Source organism: Synchiropus splendidus, chromosome 4 (genome assembly GCF_027744825.2).
Source record: "Synchiropus splendidus isolate RoL2022-P1 chromosome 4, RoL_Sspl_1.0, whole genome shotgun sequence".
NCBI lineage: Eukaryota > Metazoa > Chordata > Actinopteri > Syngnathiformes > Callionymidae > Synchiropus > Synchiropus splendidus.
In genome coordinates this window covers 14,078,012-14,097,940 of record NC_071337.1, presented here as the reverse complement: position 1 = coordinate 14,097,940, position 19,929 = coordinate 14,078,012, and the positions used below count along the sequence as shown (strand labels likewise).

At 41.8% G+C, this 19,929-nt stretch overlaps 5 protein-coding genes across 10 annotated transcripts in view; 2 read left to right on the top strand and 3 right to left on the bottom strand.

The window, feature by feature from the left end:
* Nucleotides 1–322: 322 nt before the first annotated feature.
* Nucleotides 323–2,735, bottom strand: gatad1 (GATA zinc finger domain containing 1). 2 transcript variants are annotated; one of them, XM_053861429.1, is made up of 6 exons: nucleotides 2,636–2,735; nucleotides 1,712–1,876; nucleotides 1,257–1,379; nucleotides 1,114–1,173; nucleotides 849–1,032; nucleotides 323–777 (listed from the first exon to the last, which is right to left on the bottom strand). In XM_053861429.1, exons 2-6 carry the CDS (start codon nucleotides 1,859–1,861, stop codon nucleotides 587–589), a joined length of 708 nt encoding a protein of 235 aa, XP_053717404.1. In that variant the 5' UTR covers nucleotides 1,862–1,876; nucleotides 2,636–2,735; the 3' UTR covers nucleotides 323–586. The 2 variants fall into 2 exon arrangements, with proteins under 2 accessions (XP_053717404.1, XP_053717403.1); XM_053861428.1 differs by lacking the exon at nucleotides 2,636–2,735 and having other exon boundaries at nucleotides 1,712–2,625.
* A 64-nt stretch (nucleotides 2,736–2,799) lies between these two features.
* Nucleotides 2,800–4,724, top strand: chrac1 (chromatin accessibility complex subunit 1). Its single transcript, XM_053861431.1, has 3 exons — nucleotides 2,800–3,012; nucleotides 3,124–3,250; nucleotides 3,704–4,724. Exons 1-3 carry the CDS (start codon nucleotides 2,860–2,862, stop codon nucleotides 3,784–3,786), a joined length of 363 nt encoding a protein of 120 aa, XP_053717406.1. The 5' UTR covers nucleotides 2,800–2,859; the 3' UTR covers nucleotides 3,787–4,724.
* Nucleotides 3,730–6,609, bottom strand: si:ch211-57n23.1 (uncharacterized). Its single transcript, XM_053861430.1, has 3 exons — nucleotides 6,545–6,609; nucleotides 5,162–5,704; nucleotides 3,730–4,945 (listed from the first exon to the last, which is right to left on the bottom strand). The coding sequence occupies exons 2-3, from the start codon at nucleotides 5,695–5,697 to the stop codon at nucleotides 4,804–4,806; spliced, it is 678 nt and encodes a 225-aa protein (XP_053717405.1). The 5' UTR covers nucleotides 5,698–5,704; nucleotides 6,545–6,609; the 3' UTR covers nucleotides 3,730–4,803.
* A 1,836-nt stretch (nucleotides 6,610–8,445) lies between these two features.
* Nucleotides 8,446–18,535, top strand: pip4p2 (phosphatidylinositol-4,5-bisphosphate 4-phosphatase 2). Of its 3 annotated transcripts, none has more exons than XM_053861425.1 (8): nucleotides 8,446–8,657; nucleotides 12,289–12,413; nucleotides 12,723–12,829; nucleotides 13,060–13,183; nucleotides 13,361–13,429; nucleotides 13,770–13,822; nucleotides 15,808–15,898; nucleotides 16,081–18,535. In XM_053861425.1, the coding sequence occupies exons 1-8, from the start codon at nucleotides 8,555–8,557 to the stop codon at nucleotides 16,222–16,224; spliced, it is 816 nt and encodes a 271-aa protein (XP_053717400.1). In that variant the 5' UTR covers nucleotides 8,446–8,554; the 3' UTR covers nucleotides 16,225–18,535. The 3 variants fall into 3 exon arrangements, with proteins under 3 accessions (XP_053717400.1, XP_053717399.1, XP_053717401.1); XM_053861424.1 differs by having other exon boundaries at nucleotides 12,265–12,413; nucleotides 16,081–18,534; XM_053861426.1 differs by lacking the exon at nucleotides 13,361–13,429 and having other exon boundaries at nucleotides 12,265–12,413; nucleotides 16,081–18,534.
* Nucleotides 18,520–19,929, bottom strand: part of necab1 (N-terminal EF-hand calcium binding protein 1) — a 28,283-nt gene continuing 26,873 nt past the window's right edge. For all 3 annotated transcript variants that reach the window (XM_053861420.1, XM_053861421.1, XM_053861419.1), the window contains one exon: nucleotides 18,520–19,850. In XM_053861420.1, coding sequence (XP_053717395.1) covers nucleotides 19,822–19,850 — 29 coding nt within the window. In that variant the 3' untranslated portion in view covers nucleotides 18,520–19,821. The remainder of the gene's footprint in view (nucleotides 19,851–19,929) is intronic.

The following is a 19,929-nucleotide window of genomic DNA, read 5'->3' as shown; positions in this document are numbered from 1 at the left end:
GTGACCAGAGCTGCAGTCAAATACCTTTGTGTCGCGCTGCTCTCTGCCCAGCTATTTTGTGCTCATGTGCGACCCGACTAAGAGGCCAGAAATGAGGTCTCATGGTAGGTAAGTGAACAGAGTTATTAATAGAAGCAGCTGTCTCACGTCCTTCTGAAACCCCCTTAGTGAGGGCATAACTGCGGACACAAGGACACAACACAAGCTTGTTTGTAAATAGAAGAGTCACGTTTGTATGCAGCTAGTGTCGAACCACATACCTTCTACATCACCAAAAATGTGGATCAATGCTTATATGTGAAGTGAAAATGCTTTTATTGAAATGAGATTTCTTTTATTTAGCGGCAGGTGAAAGAAAAACAGGAAAACCGTATTTATCAGATGGGAGAGAGCATTGTTTGCTTGAGCAGCATTTCTAACGTCCCTCTTTTTTAAATAATAATAAAAAACAAAATTGTTTTTCTCCAAATGTTTATATACACAACTGTCTTCCATATAAAACACAGGCAGTTAAGATCCATCTCCTTAGGGTATAAAATATCCTGCATCAGTTCATAAAGGAGCTGCCTCCCACACCACAGTGGCTTTAACTGGCACCGTTGGAAGAGTCTTTGGCAGTGATGGTCGGCGTTGGGCCAATGTGGGTCCAGATGAAACCTTTTTCCGGCCTGATAGGAATGGTTGGGAAAGGCGAACTCTGTGATTTGAAGTACTCAGAGGGCGCGTGACAGACAAACTCTAGACACTCCATCTTCCTGGGCAGGTCCTCCTCTGGACCTGGAACAGTTAAGGATAATGTGATCATGGTGGACCATCACCACGACTTTGTTGACATAAATAAAGCTTACCAACAATATAGGTTCCTGAATCAAACTGACCATCGGGGCTAGCGTCAGTGGGGAGAAGCCAGGTGAGAGCAGCACTCTTTTCACAGTACTGGTCCTGAAGAAAGCCTCGTATTTGGGCATAATAGGCCTTTCCATCTTCTTCATCGGTTACCTTGATCACATCCCCTATCTGGTAGTAAACTCCCTGAAGAAACAAACATCTATGCTTGAATTTTCTCGTGATACAGATATAGATCACATGGCTTTTGGTCAATTCAAACGTTACCTTATAAAACACAGACTCCGACGTTATGATTGTGGCGACAGATTCAGGTGCTTTGATTGGCTGAGGAAGACATATTAGAAGTACATGAAGATGTTGCCGTAGAAGAAGAATTCAACTGTGTAGTAAACAAAATGTGAACTCACATTCCTGAGTTTAAAAATGTGTCTCCGCCCTTTGCCTTTTGTTGACACTTTCTTCTCTGTAGCTGGAGCTTTGTACTTGGTGCTCCTCAGACGTGCTGACCTGCGGTGGATCTCCTGCTTGGACTGAAGACACATTGCATGTTAACAATTGAAGAGACCCTTTCAGTACATCATCTACTACGTGATCAGATGGTGCCTTCCAAACTTATAAGACAACTAGTGCTGCTTCAAAGAGGCTTGTAAAAATGACACACTTGCGCGTGTGCTGCTGAACAGTTTACAGTTATAAAACCAAAAACACCAGAACAGTCAGACAAATACAGATTTCTGGACAAAGAGAGGAAATGACAACACATCATGCCAAATCCCCAGAGGTTCATGAGCCACTGTCTGCGAGGCAGCAAACGCCTAAATGTCTCGGGTAAAGGCCTGACTGTTAACAGAGGGGTTCTGACCTGTTTGGGTCCGCCATTGCTGGGCTGAGTCGCTGCAGACACGGAGGGTCCGGCAGCGGCGGCTGCAGTAGCACCGCCAGCGCTACTTGTGCTGCTCTTCCCGGTGCAGTTATTGCAGAGGATCTCTCCGTGGTTTCCCTTCTTCCACATCGACGACGAGTTGGTCTTGCAGACGGCACAACATGGTTTTATTCCTAGCGGCATTGTGGCAGGTTTTCGCGCTTTATCTATCAAAGCTTGATCTGTATATACAATGGAGGTGACTTTGCTCTGTTACCCACTCATCGAAGTGATCTGGTTACGCCGCACGACATTAGAATGAAGCCACTTCCTTTCCTTTCAGAGAGCGACACATTCCACAGACGATTTTGTTTTTCTTTTTGGAATGATCCGGCTAGTCATTTTGGACTTATTTATCGAGCATCCAACATGACATCGATTCTTCTTCTTCTCTCGACACTACGAAATCACATGTGCCCTTGCGGAGAATACTGTCATCTAGTGTACAAGATTGTGTACTGCGTTAAACTGCAACACTTAAAAATACCAATACAATATAAAGAATCATCAGGTCGCACCGTGATATTCTACAGTGACAACCAGTGAGAAACGTTCTGAATGTCAAGAAAATTATGCAATAGGATGCCATTGAAAAAGTCAGAAGGATAAACTAACGTCCATCTGTTGTCATTAACGGTCAACTATAACAGTTCACGAGCTACATTTACGCACGTTTGTAACGATTAATATTGTTGTTTTAGGTATTTACATTAATTCCTAAATTGCTGCATGTGGCATATTAAATACCTGGGTGCACGTTCAGTCATATTTAATGTCGGTATTAAATATAGTAAAGAATATTTGGTTAAAGCTTCGAGATTTAAATAATCATGACAGGTTTCTTGTAACAACCAAATAACTCACTCATAGATTACTGTCACTTGTTCAAGGTCGGGTCGACGGAGTAGCTGTGAAGTAAAGCTAGCAAGATCCAACTGACAAAACTGCGGGTCAGTATTCCGTGTCCTCCACCAGGGGGCGCTGCAGTGGCCCAGCAGCCACAGCAATAAGCAGAAGAAGAATGACGTCACACCTCAAAACAATACTTGAATATCCGCTTGTTTCTTTGCCGCTGCAGTCTTGTCAGCATGTCGCAAAATAGCCCAAAGAATGAAGACCACACGCCGAACGCCAAGAAAATAATCTCCTTACCGACGTCGAGGGTGAGGCTGATCATGAAAAGCTCCCCTGATGTGTCCAGCATCAACCAGGACGCTCTTTTCCTCACCACCAAGGCGACGGTTAGTTGTTCGCACCGGCGTGTTTGTCCGGTGTCTTCTCTGCTATACTTCAATGCAGCGACAAACCATTCCGGTAAATCCCGCTTTTAAACCTGTAATGTCATATCGCAGGAGCTGTTTGTCCAACACTTGGCTCTGTCCTCCTTCAACAATGGCTCTGGAAAAGACACCAACAGTTTGTCGTACAGTGACCTGGCTAACGCTGCTGAGGAGACCGAGACCTTCAATTTTCTTGCAGGTCAGGTCAATAGATTAGCTGCGAGCGTGTCAGTTTTTTCATTCTAAATTGTGCTGAATCCTCCCGAATGTCTTCAAATAAATCATCACTTGTCCTGGCCAGGTAGTATTTTATTTTATTTTAGTTTTTGTGAGCACTTTATTCCAAAGCACTCTCCTAGTTGGTGGGATCCCCACTGACCGTGGCACTAAATTCGATTCTGATTCTGATGTGAAAATGCTGCCGCACGTTACTGTTTTAATCTGACAGCAATGAGTGACATGTCTCCTCTGAGACTGTTCTATGGTCTGTAGTTCATAATTCTAGTCTCAGAAATAATTTCTTTTCCTATTATGAAAGGGTGGTCCTGTTGCTCTTGTCAGGATCAAATGTAGAACAAGTGTGTCTAATTGTGCTTCCTTTTAGATGAAATGAAATACACAGTTATAATGTCATGCCTTTTTTAATTCACAGATATACTTCCGAAGAAGATCCTGGCGAGGGATTACCTCCAGTCCTTAGAGCAGATGCAAGATGAAGAGGAAGCAGATATTTAATAGCAGAACTGTGAATGTGTCTAAGATGTGGACCAAGTGTCTGTCCCGCTGATTCCAGAGGAAGGAGGAATGTAAATGACCACAATGAACACAGCTGGTTGAAGTGATCATGTGACTGAGCATCATCACAGTAAGAGAAAGTTACACTAGAGAGATGCACTTAGAGGATAGCAGTAAATATAGGTTGTCACGTCCAAAAATGACATTGATGACTGCGGCGATGGACTGTAACAGAAGTGGATAAGTCTTTAACAGCAACTGAAGAAACAAAATTTCACCCATGTAATGATGATGGTCAATATTTATAATGTTTGGTCCAATATGTTTTCATACTTGATGGTCAGAATTAAAATAGTGACAGGTGCATTTAGCATTTGCAGTTTTGCTTGCTAAAAGAGGACCTCTGAAAGTCATTCATATGAAATGAAAAAAATGAAATAAAATTACAGTATTTTGTATATAAAGAATGTCACTGTTGTATTTGTATTGAACTTAATTGTATTCTTTAATGTTATGTTTTTTTGCAGGTATTTTTATGGTAATTTTAAATATTAATATTGATTTTCTTTATAATGTAATTTTCTTTCTTGTTTTCTTGTCGTTATACTCACTTTTCTTACATTAACTCACAGTTTTTGATTAAAATCTTCCAAATTGTTCATGTAGCAAGCTAAACAAGAAAAAAAACTTCCACTGTAATACATGTTTTGAAGAAATTAGGGATTCTAAATGTAATTCTTATCAAGTCTGTTTAAATCCGATACATTTGCAGGATTAACATTTTGCCTTTAAGCCCTTAAGTATACATCTTGCAAGGAACAAGTGAGACGTGTAAAGATTCTACACCTGATGTCTTTACCAGAGCTTGTAAAACCAACCATGAAGTCCACACATGGGCTTGGTAATAAAACTGTCACTGTGATTTCTGTATCAACATTGATTTAAGATCAAATTAAATAATCATGCGTTCAACACCAACATCTAACAAAAGACCAGTGGAGATCCAGGCTGATGATGTTACTGCTGTATAAGTTTGCTGATCCGTAGCTGTATGTCCAGCAAAGTTTTCTCCAGAGTGGAAAACTGGTTCTCCAGGTTGTTGAACAGCTTTTCTTTCCCTTGCATGGCGTCCCTGGTGTCGCTCAGCTGTGCCCTCATGCTGCAAAAATGATAATAGTTGCTTATTTAACCACATTTTTGTCTGAAGTGCATGGGGTTATGTGACCCCTGCGTCTACTCCAGGGTCACTGACCTCCATTGTGGGGAAGCGGCATGTCTAAGACATAGTACAGTGTTGTGGTGCATGAATACATGTATTGTTAAATGTTCACAATGCTCTGTTTTAAAGTAAGAATTTTGCTAACAGTTGACTGACCTGCTGAAGATGTTTCCCCCCTTCCCGTCTCTCCTCAACTCCTCCAATGAGGCGAAGACCTTCTCCATGGTCTCTAAGGTTTCTACAACAGTCTGGTGGTCTGACACGACGCCCTGGACCTCCTCTCTGGCTTGATAGTCATATGAGGCTCCACCTTCCTCCACTCCAGTGGAGGTGGACACTGCTTCCAGAGCAGCCCTGTTCTGCAGAACCAGCAAACGCGACTTGGCAAGGTCTTCAGGTTCTGCCATATCTCCCCAACAGACATTGTCGGTTGGCGGCAACCAAAATCTCTGGGTGCAGTTCACTGGTTTTCCGGGAGCTTCTGTGATGAACGGACTGTCGGCGTGGAGGTTGTGCAGAAGGTGAAGAGGAGGGACACCTGAACCCGCCTCCTGGTCAAACAGCTCTGCTTCACCCGATTCATCGAAGAAGGGAATCGCTGACGTGAGCTTGGCTGTCTGGACTCCTTGAGCTGTGAAGCACAGGCCCATCAGGAGGCACAGCCAAGTGCTGCACAGTGCCCGCTGGAGCATCTCTCAACTGAAACCAAACAAACATTATGACATTAGCATCATGTAACATTCTGCTTCACGCTACTACAAAATCCAATGCAATAGAACGTGTAATGTTTTGGACAGTGAATTGGAAGTGAATTCATGCATCGACTGTGGTTGGATTGGGATTAATATGATCAATGGTAAACAACTTGACCCTGACAGACACATGGCTTAAACACCCATCCTGAAATGGCCTTGTTCGATGAAGAAACTGCACATATTTTCTCAAACATCAAGCTAGAAAATCAAAATAAAAGTATTGATCTGAAGGAGAGTGATGTGGGGTCCAAAGTTAAGTTGTGAGGCTGCTTTGTTTTATCACAGTGTTCGACCTGAGGTCAGCCAGTTCTGCCTGAACTGTGAATATATATTATAAAACTGTCGGACATGCTTTTCTCTTCTGAAAATCCATTTCCAATCGCAGCCCTATGGCGGCGGACCAATCAAAGTCAAAGCCACCATTAAAAGGTCACATTCCTGATGCTTGTTGAAGATGAAATTACAGTAAAAATGTGGACGATCTACTTATATGGAATACAGACCACCGTGAAGTAAGTATTTCACTTGTTTAACCAGTGAATGACAAGGTTATGATTTAAATCAAAACACACTTTTAAACTTGTCTAATCTTCTTCGTTGGTTTGGTCACACAAGTTGTAATGGAAGCTTAAACTATGACACTGCGAGTTGATCCAAGGCTTTGCTCCTCTAAACCTGTTTCTTGGGCTTACTCAAAAAAAGAGGCACAGACTCGGAAATCTCATCATAACTCAGCACAAACAATCACAAATGTAGCTTTTCTGTCGGTGAGCGATTCACTTACTTTGTGAAGAAACCCCAGCAGCAGTGCTGTGTGCGAAGGCAGGCGCGTCTCTCTGGTGGATGAAGTAGTCGGAAAGAATGAGTCTTTGCCTGCAGCCAGTCGACTTGCAGTCTGATTCAGCCAACACTGTTTCTGCAACAGCAGCCAGAAGCAACAACCTCAGAACCATGCAGATGTTCTTAATTCACTGGGCTGTAACTTAAAGGCACAAATCTCTCCACTTCACTTGTGTATATTCCAATCTGCACTAAGTTTGTTGCTCTTTTGAGAAAGTAGCCAGTCTCTGAGCTGGCAAGAGTTGGAAGCCTCTGGAATTTATTAGCCATTTTACAATGTCCTAAACACGTCCAGCCTTCCTTGAAATTGGCTAAACAAACACATCGAACAGTGCCTTTGGGTACGCACACGGTTTGTCTTCAAGCTGCTTAAAACATGTTTTTATCAGAATCATCCCTGGGCTGTGACGCAATTGTGGAAGATGCAAACCATCTGTGTGTATTTTACAGAGTCTCCCGTGCGCTGACATAATCACGCAGGAATTAGGGACCAGTTTTGGCACCAGTTGCATTGCTAGAGGATGAGCTAAAGCCGTCTCCGGATCCATGCTTGAGCGCACGAGGATTGCTTTGCTCAGCAGCATGTTCTCCCATGACTTCACTTGTTTCAAAGTTGTTGGACTTATGATGATTTAGTGAATCAGAATCAGAATCAGCTTTATTGCCAATGTCAGTGAGGAGTCCAGCAACTAGGCAAGTGCTTTGGTACATTGTGCAACAATGAACATAAATAAATAAATAAGCAAAACATAAAATGATAATAGAAGGAACTAATAAATAAATAAACCACAAACAACAAGGGCTGATCACGAATTCAACAGTCTGATGGCTGAGGGGAAGAAGCTGTTCCTGTGACGGGAGGTTCTGGTCTGGATGGACCGTCGCCTCCTGCTAGAGGGAAGAGGGACAAACAGTCCATGACCAGGGTGAGAAGGGTCAGTTCTGATCCGACCTGCACGTCACTGAGTCCTGGTGACATACAGGTTATGAAGAGGTGGCAGTCTGCAGTCTGAATAGTTTGACCCACGACTCATCTTCATGTTCTTTACATACAGCAAAAGTAAAATGCAGAATTTACTTTGAATGTACATCTATGAGCAACTAAAATCAGACAAATCAGACATGAGATATACAGTACTGAAACAACGTCATCAACTGGCTCAAACTGAAAGGAAAGTCAGTGTATTCGGAGAATACCAAAACATGGTCTGACCACATCCTTTGGAAAAGTGAGGTCACAATTGGCTAAGACAATGGTGCATTTTACAGTTTCTTAGTGACATCTAGTGACTAAGACCGGTATTGCTTCACTGGCTACATAGTGGCAATGCTTGCTTCTAAATAGTCAATAAATAGTGACATACTAAGAATCTCAAAGACCTTTATTAAACACGAAAAATGTGTGATATTTTACCTTCACAGGTGAAGGTGAATGAAATATCTTGCAGGTGACACCAAAAACAAAAAGTTGGAAACATCTTTTTAGATTTTATGCAGGATTTTTTTTTTTCAATTCCCGTTGAATGTTGCAGACTGTATTTTACGCTTTTTAGTATAGCAGTTTGTTAAATTCTCTTGGTTTGACTATATATTTGTTTGTAATATTACTATAACTATTGTTTATTTTGATAGTCACCGAATGCCTTAACGGTTAGTCGACTAGTTGTACTAGTGCTTTAGATAGAATACATATAAATACGAATTTTAAATTGTAGAATTTAGTGTTTTAACTGCATTACACCCCACTTCAGTCCCATCTACAGTACATGCGGTGGTTAGAGCCCTACCCAGGCCTTGGGCCATCCGGGGGCGTGCACCAGCGCAGAGCTCCTCCCTCCACCAGGCTGCCGTCACCGCGGCGCTGCTGGACAGAGAGAGTCGGTCCCAACAACAAGCCGCTGGATGAAGACGAGCTGCCGCCGTTCTTCTCTCCTAACGATCCCCGGCTGACGATATGGCCTCCGACGGCGTGGACGAGCGATCCCCACTGTTGTCGACCCCCAACTCCGACGTGACTGTCAACGCACCCCCATACCCGCAGGATTCCAGTCCCAGAGGTAAACATGGTCCACTCGTGCTGAATCATCGCGGGGAGGATCGGGTTGGCGTGAACTGCAGCCTGGGCATCAGAGGCGAGCAGAAAGGTGGAGCTTCATCCAGTGTGAGAACTGGAGCAGTGGGTTAGACTGGAGGCCCTGCAAATAACAACCAGCTCAGGATTCACCGCATCACGATTCAGCGGTGGCCGACATCACTGTCTGCTGCTGTCTCCTATTCATATACACCTCACTATTGCTGTGGTGTAGAGTCGAGATCAGCACTATTCACTGTCGCTGAGAAAAGCTTTTGTCCGGCTGCAAATCTGCATACATTACTTCACCAGAGATCTATGCTCACATTGCTATATTCCTGCCTGCTGTGCGCCTGTGCGTTCTTAACGCATTCTCCTGCTTATTTTTCATGTTTTGCTGACCCTGAACATGTGTGTTTATCCTCTTAAGCAAGGCATTCCTCGCATCAAGTGGAGACATTCACATGTTGAGCTGGGAGATCTCACTTGTACTTTCTGCTTAGTAAAGACAGGAATGTAGGTTACAGTGCAGTAATGCATGCAGAGCTGAGTGACCTGGCCAATTGTAGCTCATAAACCATTCATCCACTCAAGACTCCAAGCGTGACTTGGCATTCGATTTTACATTCTGCATTCTAGAAGCAACTTCTGCATGAGACCGCACCAAGAGCCTCTGTGAGGAGCAACACTCTGGGAGTGGGCGATTCAAAACAACTTGAACCCTTTAAAATCCAGGTTCATGTGTAACCCTGGACTTATGCGTCACACATGATCTTATTTGATATTCTTATTATATGAAGCATGTTGCTAATTCAACCCAAAATACTGCACACAATAACACCAGATGTAGTGAATACTACATGGTAGTGGATGATGGAATCATCCGTTGTGTTGTATGTCATGTTGTATGTTACTTTCATTCTGGAAAAATCTAGTTTGGTTCATTCTAAAAATGAGGGTGGAACTTAGCATGAAGCAATGGGATTGGTAAACTTGCATTATTTGTTAAAATTAGATTATTGCCAAACATCCAGTTTCACTTGCTCTGGTTGGACAGGAAATCAAAACCTTTCATAATAAAACTTTGTTTCATTGGTTACAAACAAAAGCTTAACCACAATAAATATCGCATGGTTTTGGAAATGGGAATTTATGAAGCTTTCAAATATTATCATATCCATGTCTGAAGTTGAGGCAGATGAGTTGAGGCTTAAATTGCGATGCAGAAAGAACGAGGTAGTAATTACAGGCATATTACACATATATTTGTAGATTCATATAGAAATATTGACCCGCTGCATGTTTGTCTGCCGTGGTTTCATCTTGCCAAATTCCCTGCAGATTTGCAACAGGATTATTCCTAAACCCTCTGACAGACTGCTATAACCCAAGAAGTGACACTGTGGATGAATGTCAGGATGCATTGTCTGGCCTACTTTCCGACTCTTTCTTTCTCAGTGCTTCATGGATTATTTCTACTTCTGTAGGCCTCTTCGATATAAAGGGTTGACACTGCTGCAACAGCACTTTGTGAAATGATCAGATAAATTAGGAAAGTTGTTGTTGTGAGCCACAAAAACGCTGATTGAAATTTCACTCAGTTGCAGGAAATACTGTAGAGAATAAATAGAGTGAGAAAACAATAGTTAGTTGCACTTTACATTTAAGTGCCACATGACTTCCTGGTAGATGAATACTGGCATTTATGAGTGGTGGAGTGTAAGTGGGCCATAAGTGTGGATGTCTGTTACTGGGCCCCAAAATGATTCATAAACTATCACAGCTGCACATAAGCAAAGGACAACTCCCACAACCCTGCGTATGTTGGAACACAGAGGAGAAGAGTTGGACTGGCGCTGGATGTTGCCTTCTCATCTTTCCACAGGCCCAGAGGGACGACAGTGGAAACGTATAGCTCGTATATTCAGTTTCAGTCTCAGACCAGACTGGCTTTTTTGGTCCGGAGCTCTGTTCTTAATGCTCTCTCTCTCCGTGCCACACTCACAGGGTTGCAATGTTTGCCATCACTGTGGTCAGATCTCTGCTCACTGAATATGTGTTGGAGCACGGCTCCATCTGTCACTGCAGATGCAACTCCTGAGCCAAATCGTTCTGTTGGTCAACAGAAGCGAGTGGGACATATTTTGTGTTAAAACTAAATTAGAAAATACTGTATTTAGAGAGATATTCATTAAATTAATATAAAATATGCCTGTTTACTTTTTCAGAGTTGGGATTAAACGTGAAAATATGTAGACTAATTATGCCGGATTAATATGGGATTAAAGAGTTTTTCTGTCTGACTGTAGCACGTATTTGAGAATTATAACCTTTACCCATACTCGGATGAAAAATACATCCAAATATATTCGAGTTCTGAGATTGTATCTGAAAGATTTAGGTTGAAGTCTTGGATGTTTATTACTGTCACAGGGTTTTTATTTCCTTTAGTTTGGTTAAAATGTAACAGAAAGTCCTCTTTATAGTTCTAACAATGCATGAGAGCTCTTTCTTTTGTGGTTGTTGTTTTTCACAAGCAAGAGGTACTCAAGGCTTGGCGGGCTGTGTCACATGAGGAGACTCGTGAGGGTTTCCATGGGAGAAAGTGTCAATGTCTAGATATGGTTCTGCTTTCCCAGGTCGGCAGGAATGTCCAAATGTGACCTCAAAAACACTGTTTGGCAGCTATAGAGTGATTATTTAATTGTTTTTGCATAATGACAGACATCAACATTTCAACTGAAAAAATGCTGATCTATTCTGAGTGGTTGACTGTCATTCACTTTATCTCCTAAATGTTTGTCAAAGAGCTTTGTAGGATGTAAGTTTGGTTCTCACTCTACTGAGATTAAAGCAAGCACATGATCACTGTACTGCACAACGTTGTGTTTATGTGTGTGTCAGATGAAAGCTAAAATACTGTACTATTGTTTTTATTTAAAGCCATGATCAGGTGTGGATTTGTGGATGTTTGTCATTCTGTTCCCTGCAATGGCATTGAGACCTGTATGGAAAGGCCTTTTGCCACATGTGCCGTCCTCTCCCATCTGTGCATGCCGGGAATAAGCAGCACAAAATGTTGACATTGAACGTAGTCCCCTTTTTACAGTTGGCATTTGCAAGAAAAATATTGATCTTAATTTTGAATGATTCATTTATCCTATACATTTCAAGGTATTAACATTCCAGACATTGAAATGAACCATATCAATTCCCCTGCATGTAAAGTTGAGGCGTTCAGAATTGGCACTTTCATGCTTCAAACCAGTGCTAAGACCAGCCAACCACAGACCTCATTTCATGCTTGTTGTTGTTTGACAGCTGAAGCCAACCAATGCCACACATCCAACTTTCTTCATCCTTATGTATTATTGTGTTTACATTTCTCTTAAAAATATTAGTTTTCACTGAACTCATAGTGATATTTTATGGCATATATATATATATATATATATATATATATATATATATATATATATATATATATGTTTCTGCTGGACTGTCCTGTCCTGTTAACCCTGGCATGTGACATGAAAGTGGCCCCTGAATGCAGATGCATGCATTAACATCTTGAATGTGCTTTCTTCTCAAAGCTGAACTACCTCCTCCTTACACAGCCATCGCCAGCCCGGATGCCGGCGGTGTGCCTGTCATCACCTGTCGCGTCTGCCAGTCGCTCATCAACCTGGACGGCAAACTGCATCAGCATGTGGTCAAGTGCACTGTCTGCAATGAAGCCACAGTAAGTGCCGGACACCTTCCACCGATGATGTGTACCGAGTGAGATGACATTTATTTGAAGCGTTGGGGGTTTTTTCACAGTTGCTACGGTGACAAGCTCACAACAACAACAATGACCTTCCGTTGTATTGTGCTGGGCTCCAACTCTGAGAAAAAAGACTGTTGTGACATCACTTTCCTCTTCAATATGAATGTTCATAACTAAAACATCAAACAACAGAACAATCCTCGTGGAGCCCAGAAGACTTTGCTGTTTATGTCAACACAGATACTCAGTGCAGCAGTGGATCTAATGTACTGACTGTTGCAGCCTATAAAGAACCCGCCCACTGGGAAGAAGTATGTGAGGTGCCCCTGCAACTGCCTGCTCATCTGCAAAGACACATCCAGGAGGATAGGATGTCCCCGGCCAAACTGGTAAGAGCCATGGACTCATGTAAACTTTGTAGCTTGCTGAAAAGATGATGAGTGAAAACACAAGAGAAAGATACTTGTGCATTTGGTTATTGTTTTTTTTTTTTTTTTAATGAAACTCATTACACGTACGTCGCATTATATCATTGACTTCGTTTGTAATGTTGCTCTAAAATGTTCCGTCTTACGCGCGTCTCGACTGTTGAGTTCCACTTCCTTGTCTCCCCTGACAGCAGACGCATCATCAACCTGAGCCCCGTGATGGTGATCCCAGAGGAGCAGCCCGCCCAGCCGGCGCTCCCCATCCAGCTTGAGGGGATGAGGGTGGTCTGTGGTCACTGCGGCAACACGTTCTTGGTGCGTTCATCAATCATACTAGATCCCTTACTTTTTCATTGGCCAAGTTGTTGCTCGATCATCTTGCATAGAGCAATAGTGGAAAAGAACTTCTACTTCTGAGCTCAAGTGATGGTGTGGTCACTCTCATGCTGCGGCAGGCTGCTCTAGTTTTAACATGTGAACGTGTTGCTGTAGGGCAGCGATGACAGCAGATCGCAGCCGATGATCGGCCGCTGGAGTGACGGCTCCGCTCCGGCACAACAGGTTGATGAAGTTGGCCGTGCTGGGATTTATAACACCAGTCTAACCTCCTCCAGTAATCTGTGGCCTGATTCACGCTTCGGCTCATGCGGCGTTTTCCTTAGCTGCCTTCTCAAATCAGCATAATCAGCAGTTTTAAAATGATTTTCGTTCGCCATTGTTCTCATTATTTTCATGCATAAAAACTTTATTAGTTAAGGTGGAATTAATAAATCAGGCTGCCTTTGATTGACCTCCTAACTAACAGAGTTCCTATAGCAGCACCTGGTGATCAGTGTGTTTTTGTTGGTGCTGGACGACATTGTTGTGTACTCACTAAAGCACACGTTTGTTTTCTCTGCAGTGGATGGAGCTTCGATTTAACACGCTAGCCAAGTGTCCCCACTGCAAAAAAATGTGAGTAACAACATTAGCATCTGGCTATAATCGATGGAAGAAACCTGAAAAACATGGCGTTCAAGAATTGTCCTTTGGAGTCATGAAGACGTGGAAGATGATTATTTCATGCCAGGGTCAGGACCAGACACTGAATGGAGGTTTCCACTCTTGTGCTACTGAAGGGAAAACATTTGCATTCATTTAGTGAGTTTTCGAAGGAGAAAATTTAATTTGCACCAGTGTGGGCATGCAGATTGCATGCAGATATAGTTCTATATTTAATAATAATAATAATAACAACAACAACAATAATAATGATAATAATAATAAAGTATTATTTATGTAGCACTTTTCACAACGTTGTTCACTGAGTGCTTTACCGCCTAAAGAGTGAAGGAACTAAGTTGGCAGCTAGGCCATGAATGAGTGACAACTAAAGTAAGGAAATGTTCAGAGGATATTTCAGGAAAGAAGCCTTTAAAAGTGAGTTTTTAGCAGGGATTTGGAGATGGCAGTGTGTTTGGGATCTCCTCTGGCAGACTGTGCCAGAGTTGAGGAGCCCTGGCAGAAAAGGCCCTGTCACCTCTTAATACACTACATTATAAGAAACAACAAGTGGAGACCCACCTGAGGGTCTGGGGGTCCTGGTTGGCTCGTCGGGGGTCAGCAGTGCTTTGAAAGTTATCAGTGAAGTCTATCTAAAGTAGACAGGGAGCCAGTGAAGCGATCACTGGAGTGATAAGCTGAGCCAGTTCTGAACCAGCGGGAGACGTGATCGAGATTTCTTGTTGATGCCAGTGAGGAGAGAGTTATTAGTGGTCCTGGTGGAAGAATACGAATGCATGAATAAGTTTTTGTTAGTCGGCATGTGAGAGCATGGGTTTGTCTGTTTACCCCAAACTACGCACATTATGTACTGTGTATATAGTCAGTATTATCGTTTTATTAATGTTTCCTTATTAACGATTTAATATACAATATGTACGTTTTGGATTATCAGTTGTCTTTGTTTGTTAGAGTTGGTTCCTATATATTCTTTATTTCTGCATATCAATTTATTTGAAGGCGTTTTTGTTTGTTTGTTTATTAATGAGATTTGTTGTGCTATATAGGATGTCTTATTTGTTTATTTATTTAATATACATTTGTCTTTAGTGTAAGGCCAACAGGGTTATTTCCGGCTCATTGCTGTATATGTTTAAGATAGCAAGGTGTTTTGGTAAATTATTCTGTACAATGGTGAGCTATTACATATATTAATATAAAATATGAATATTATTATTACATATATTTAAAATATATGTAATATTTCACTGTATGCAAAACAAACAGAGCATTTGCTTTTTTGCTTTAACATATGTTCCTATTAAAATAACGGATAGCCCAGTTTTAGCTTATAACTATTGAAAAGCGATTGAGATTGTTTTATCCTCATGTCTTTAAAAGGTAAAATGAAGTGAAATCATGTTTGGTAAGTTGCAATACATCACAAATAAACAGGGAGAGTTAACTGAGTCTGAAGAAGTTGAGAAGTCAGGTGACCTCCTATTCAGCATCACTGATTCCTGAAGAATGTGTTAGTCCAGTCACATGAGATTCATGTGAGAGCTGAGGGGCTTCAGAGCTGATGCTGATTTCACTATTTGCTCGATGCTAGATACATGTGTTTGGAGTCATATGAGCGAAGTTTGGTGGGTGAAATATGTATTTCAGCATTTCAGGGAGGATAGAATAAAACTATGTGCTGAAAAAGCAGCTGTAATGTTATAGAGGTGGGTAACTAAATATATGTTATAAAACACATTTGTTTAAGTATTAGAAAACCCTATTGATAGCAGAGTAGAGTGATTTAAATACTTACAATTGCAATTTCAGGAGGCTCAGAACAAATATATTTCTCTGCAGCAAATACTTAGTCTTATATAAATAGTCAAATAACCAAAATACATCCTAGGCTTTGTGTCACTCTTCATTTTCTTTTTTTTTCTCTCCTTTATTTTCAGCTCGTCTGTGGGAAGTGCGCTCCCTAGGAGGCGCTGCTGTGCTTATATAACTGTAGGCTTGATTTGCATTTTCATTGGCGTGGGTCTGACAGTGAGTATAACACTATATTGCTTTTTGATGATTTAAAAAAAATGAAATTTCTCTTCTGTCACACATTATGAGTGAATTGATCAAACTGTATTAAACATTATGAGCGCAACTCAAGGTGCTTTATAACTGAATTATAAAAACAAATTCAAAGATGAAAGTTAATCTTCCTGCTCTGTTTCTAGGTTGGCACACGGGACTTTGCCAACCGCTACAACGCCACCTACGTGTCGTGGGCCTTGGCCTACCTGCTGGGCCTCATCTGTCTGATACGAGCCTGTTACTGGGGGGTGATAAAAGTCAGCTACCCCGAAAACAGCTTTGCCTAGAGGAGACCAGAACTCCATCTGTAGTTTGTCTGCATCTTGCTGGCAAGTCATGTTCAGCAGCAAGGAAGCCTGCGTGTTTGTGAGTGCGTGCGTGTCATGAAAACGTAATCTATCTTTGAGTTGTTCGAACACATCAGGGTTGATCTATGACAAGTGAGCGTTTGGCCTCGAATCGAAGTGATGACAAACTTTGTAATGCCGTGATTCCTTTCAGGTTTTGAGGCATCATGATCATAATGGTGGGAAGTGTGAGCAGAAATGCATATCAAAACCTGCCTTCATTTCTCTATATTTAGAATGATAGTTTTGAAATTGTCTCCAGTATTAAATGTGTTGCTAGTATGTGACGCAACAGCCCCTTTTCATATGCTGGCGAGTCTGTTATACAGCTATATACCGTCTCCTCCCGTGTGCAGACTGACTGGGTTTTTTGAACAACATCAGTCCATTTAAGAGATAACTGGTACCAACAGTTTTACCAAGATCCTCATTACGCAAGTTATGGACGGAGAATGAACGCAACTGACCAGCGCCACATTTGAATGTTAGCGTTCTGCTTCATCTGTGCAAGAAGAAGGTTAGGTCATCTCTGGGTCATCATCTCCATCTGTAGTTTATATCGTCTTTTTTACCACCCGTAAGTCAATACGGGATCATAACACGTCCTTCTGATATGTTTTCCTGATGTTAGACAAGATATTATACACGAAAGCAAATTGGGTTCGACACCGAACAACATAAATCTTATTGTCCTTAAATGTGTCTGGCAAACGTCGGGATATGGGGAAAATGCTTGAAACCTGACGCTGCAGGAAATGAAGAGAGCTCAGTGTCTCATCTTGTGCCATTCATTTGCAGTCAAAAAAGTCCCTGGACGATCTGTACATATGCCAGAGTTCGAAGTGAGACTCACAATCTGGGACCAAATCAGAGATTGCAAGTGATTTGTCCAACCACATGATGTGTGCGTTTCTTCCCAAGGTCCTTTGAAAAGCAGTTTATGTTAAGATGTGCTTAACGGAAACGTTTCCTTGGCTGATTGCACTTTGATGATATGCAATACTTGTTTTTTTTTTGCTGCTAGTTTGAACCTCAGACTGCTTTCAGAACATGCTGATGTCAACATGCACATGTATGTCCATATTGTACTGGGGGGGGTGAATCCTGGAGCTGGTGATGCTGCGAGCCTGTGCCAACTTTGGGAAGGAGTTGTTCTACTGATTCATGTTTGTCAATACCGAGTAACAGCGATATGGTGCCTCTTTTATTTCATCATTTCAGTGCAGAAAGAGGGTACATTGTTCAATGAAAAAAACATCTAGTGCACACTGAGCAGAGAGCCTAGCGTCAAATGTCCTGGTGGTGGCTCAGCTGCCAGTGCCACTTGTTATTTGCCTGTTATACAGTATATTTTGATCAGCACCACCGAGCCCGAGGGAAACATATTCCATGCTGAAGAGAGTCAACAATATCAAGGCCAACAGCTGACAGATGAGGCATAAGAGGAATCTTATGTCAAACTCAGACAGAGCAGGCAAAACAGAAACGGCTGCTGAAGAATATGTACCCAGTGACTATTGGGAATCTCGCGTCAGATCAGGAATTCAAATTTGATTTGGACATTTGACTGTGCGTTATGAGACTTTGCCGTCCAGATGTAGCCTATGGGCCTTATACATTTTAACCCATTCTCAGTTCATTTTAGCAGCTGGCTAGCAGCTGCCCAGGGAATGGGATGACAAGGAGTAACTGGTGAACCTGCAAAGGAAGGATCAAGTTGAGATGTTTACATGGCAGTAAATTCAGCCATCTGTTGTGAAACACTTTCCATCCAATTTTTTTTTATCAAAGTATAAAGACGGTGTGGCGTAAAACCTCTCCTGTTTCCCACGCTGTCTTAACTTTTAAGTAATAATGAAGTAATTTCTTCAGTCTGGATAATGTTTGTCCAGTCTGCTGTTTTTATCAACTGGTCTGGGAGGCGCTACCGTCGATCTTCATCAGATAACATGGATGTTTAGAACGCTCGTCGTCACCTGCCTGTTAGAATGTAATCCTTACTCGGCTCCCATCGCTCTTGTCTGACCTCCATGGGACTCACTTGCCATGAGCTGAGCCAGAGGGCACTCAGACGCCTGACTCTGACTTTGTTACGAATGTGATGATGATGATGATGATGATGATGATACTGTCTGTACATAGTTTAAATCCAAGAATGAGTACTGTAGTGTGATGAGGATGGTGAACAGTTGCTCTTTTTCAGATAATAATTTATCAATAAAATAAGAAACCTGATGCCGTGCTTGTTTTTTTATTTTTATTTTTACAGATTTGATGAGATACAGTGACATGGTGCAGTTCTTCCCACTGGTGGTTCTGAAGCAGGAAACGGACATAGTACCTGCCTTAAACAAAGAGTCATACAATAAATACATTCACTGTTCGCTCAATAATTTAGCTGGAAATTCTGATATGGTGACATGAATTCATTCAAAAAGCACAAACTTGTTAAACCCTTTTTTAGGATTCTGGATTATGATTTTAATTTGTGATATTTATTTATTTATTTTTGGGCATTTCTGTCATATTTAGCATGCTTACTTTTATATAGTTCGAGTTATGTTGGAATAACTTTTGCAAAATTTAAGTCCTTGAAACAAACTATTACTTGACATATTAAAAGTTCATTTCAATATATTTGATGGTACCTCACATATTTAATAGTATCTGGTACTTTGCTTCATAATCTAATACTACAGAATTTTGCAATATTTTAATGTTCTTAAGTCCTTGTAATAATGCTGAGTTTACATGGTTAGTTTATTTGAATTTATTTACACTTTTGAGCTAAAGGTAAAATGATAAAGCCTTCATTTAAAATTCATTACAAAGTACTAATAAATATATTTTAACGCCTTCCTTGGCTCAAATACTCAACAGCATACATTTTAGAGGACCTATTTCTCGCAGAAAGTCATCCAAGCTGCTGACTGACTAACATGGAATCTCACCACTGAAATTCGTGGTTCGTTACATGTTTCTTCAAATCCAACTAAAATGATAAAAATCCACTGAAAAGATGACGAGCACGACGAGAGGTTTGCAGGACACACGATTAGCGTTGCAGCTGCCACTAAGATCCACCAGGTGGCGGTGACTAGAAATCTTTGCTTTGGCTCCTATTTTTGTCGCAAATCAAATCAGCACCGAAAATTAAACAAGTCTACAAACTAGGATTAAAATATACGTATCAAATAGAAGCACAAATGTCTTAACAATCTACGAAGGAGTCACAGAGTAATAACGAGCTGCTGCCACTGACACAGTTACGTCACACACCCCTGCCCTCCCTCACGCACGCACGCACGCACACACACGCACGCCTCAGACGTCACATCAGAGATCTAGTGAGGTCATGGCTTCACGGACGACGGCGCGTCTCCTATGTGTAAACAGACACACACTCGGACTATTCCAGCTACCACCTGACGATGAAGACACATGGAGGTCACAACATGGGGACGAGTCATCGTGACGTCGGGGCTGCGTCCAGTCTCGTGTGTGGACCAGTGGGTCACTGAGGTCACGGGTCTGACTTCAGTTGTTGTTGAGCACCCACCAGGAGGCTGTGGGGAGAGGGCGGAGGGATGCCAGTTTGATCTCAGACTGAAGTGGAAATGTGGACCCGGCTCCAACTCTTTTGCT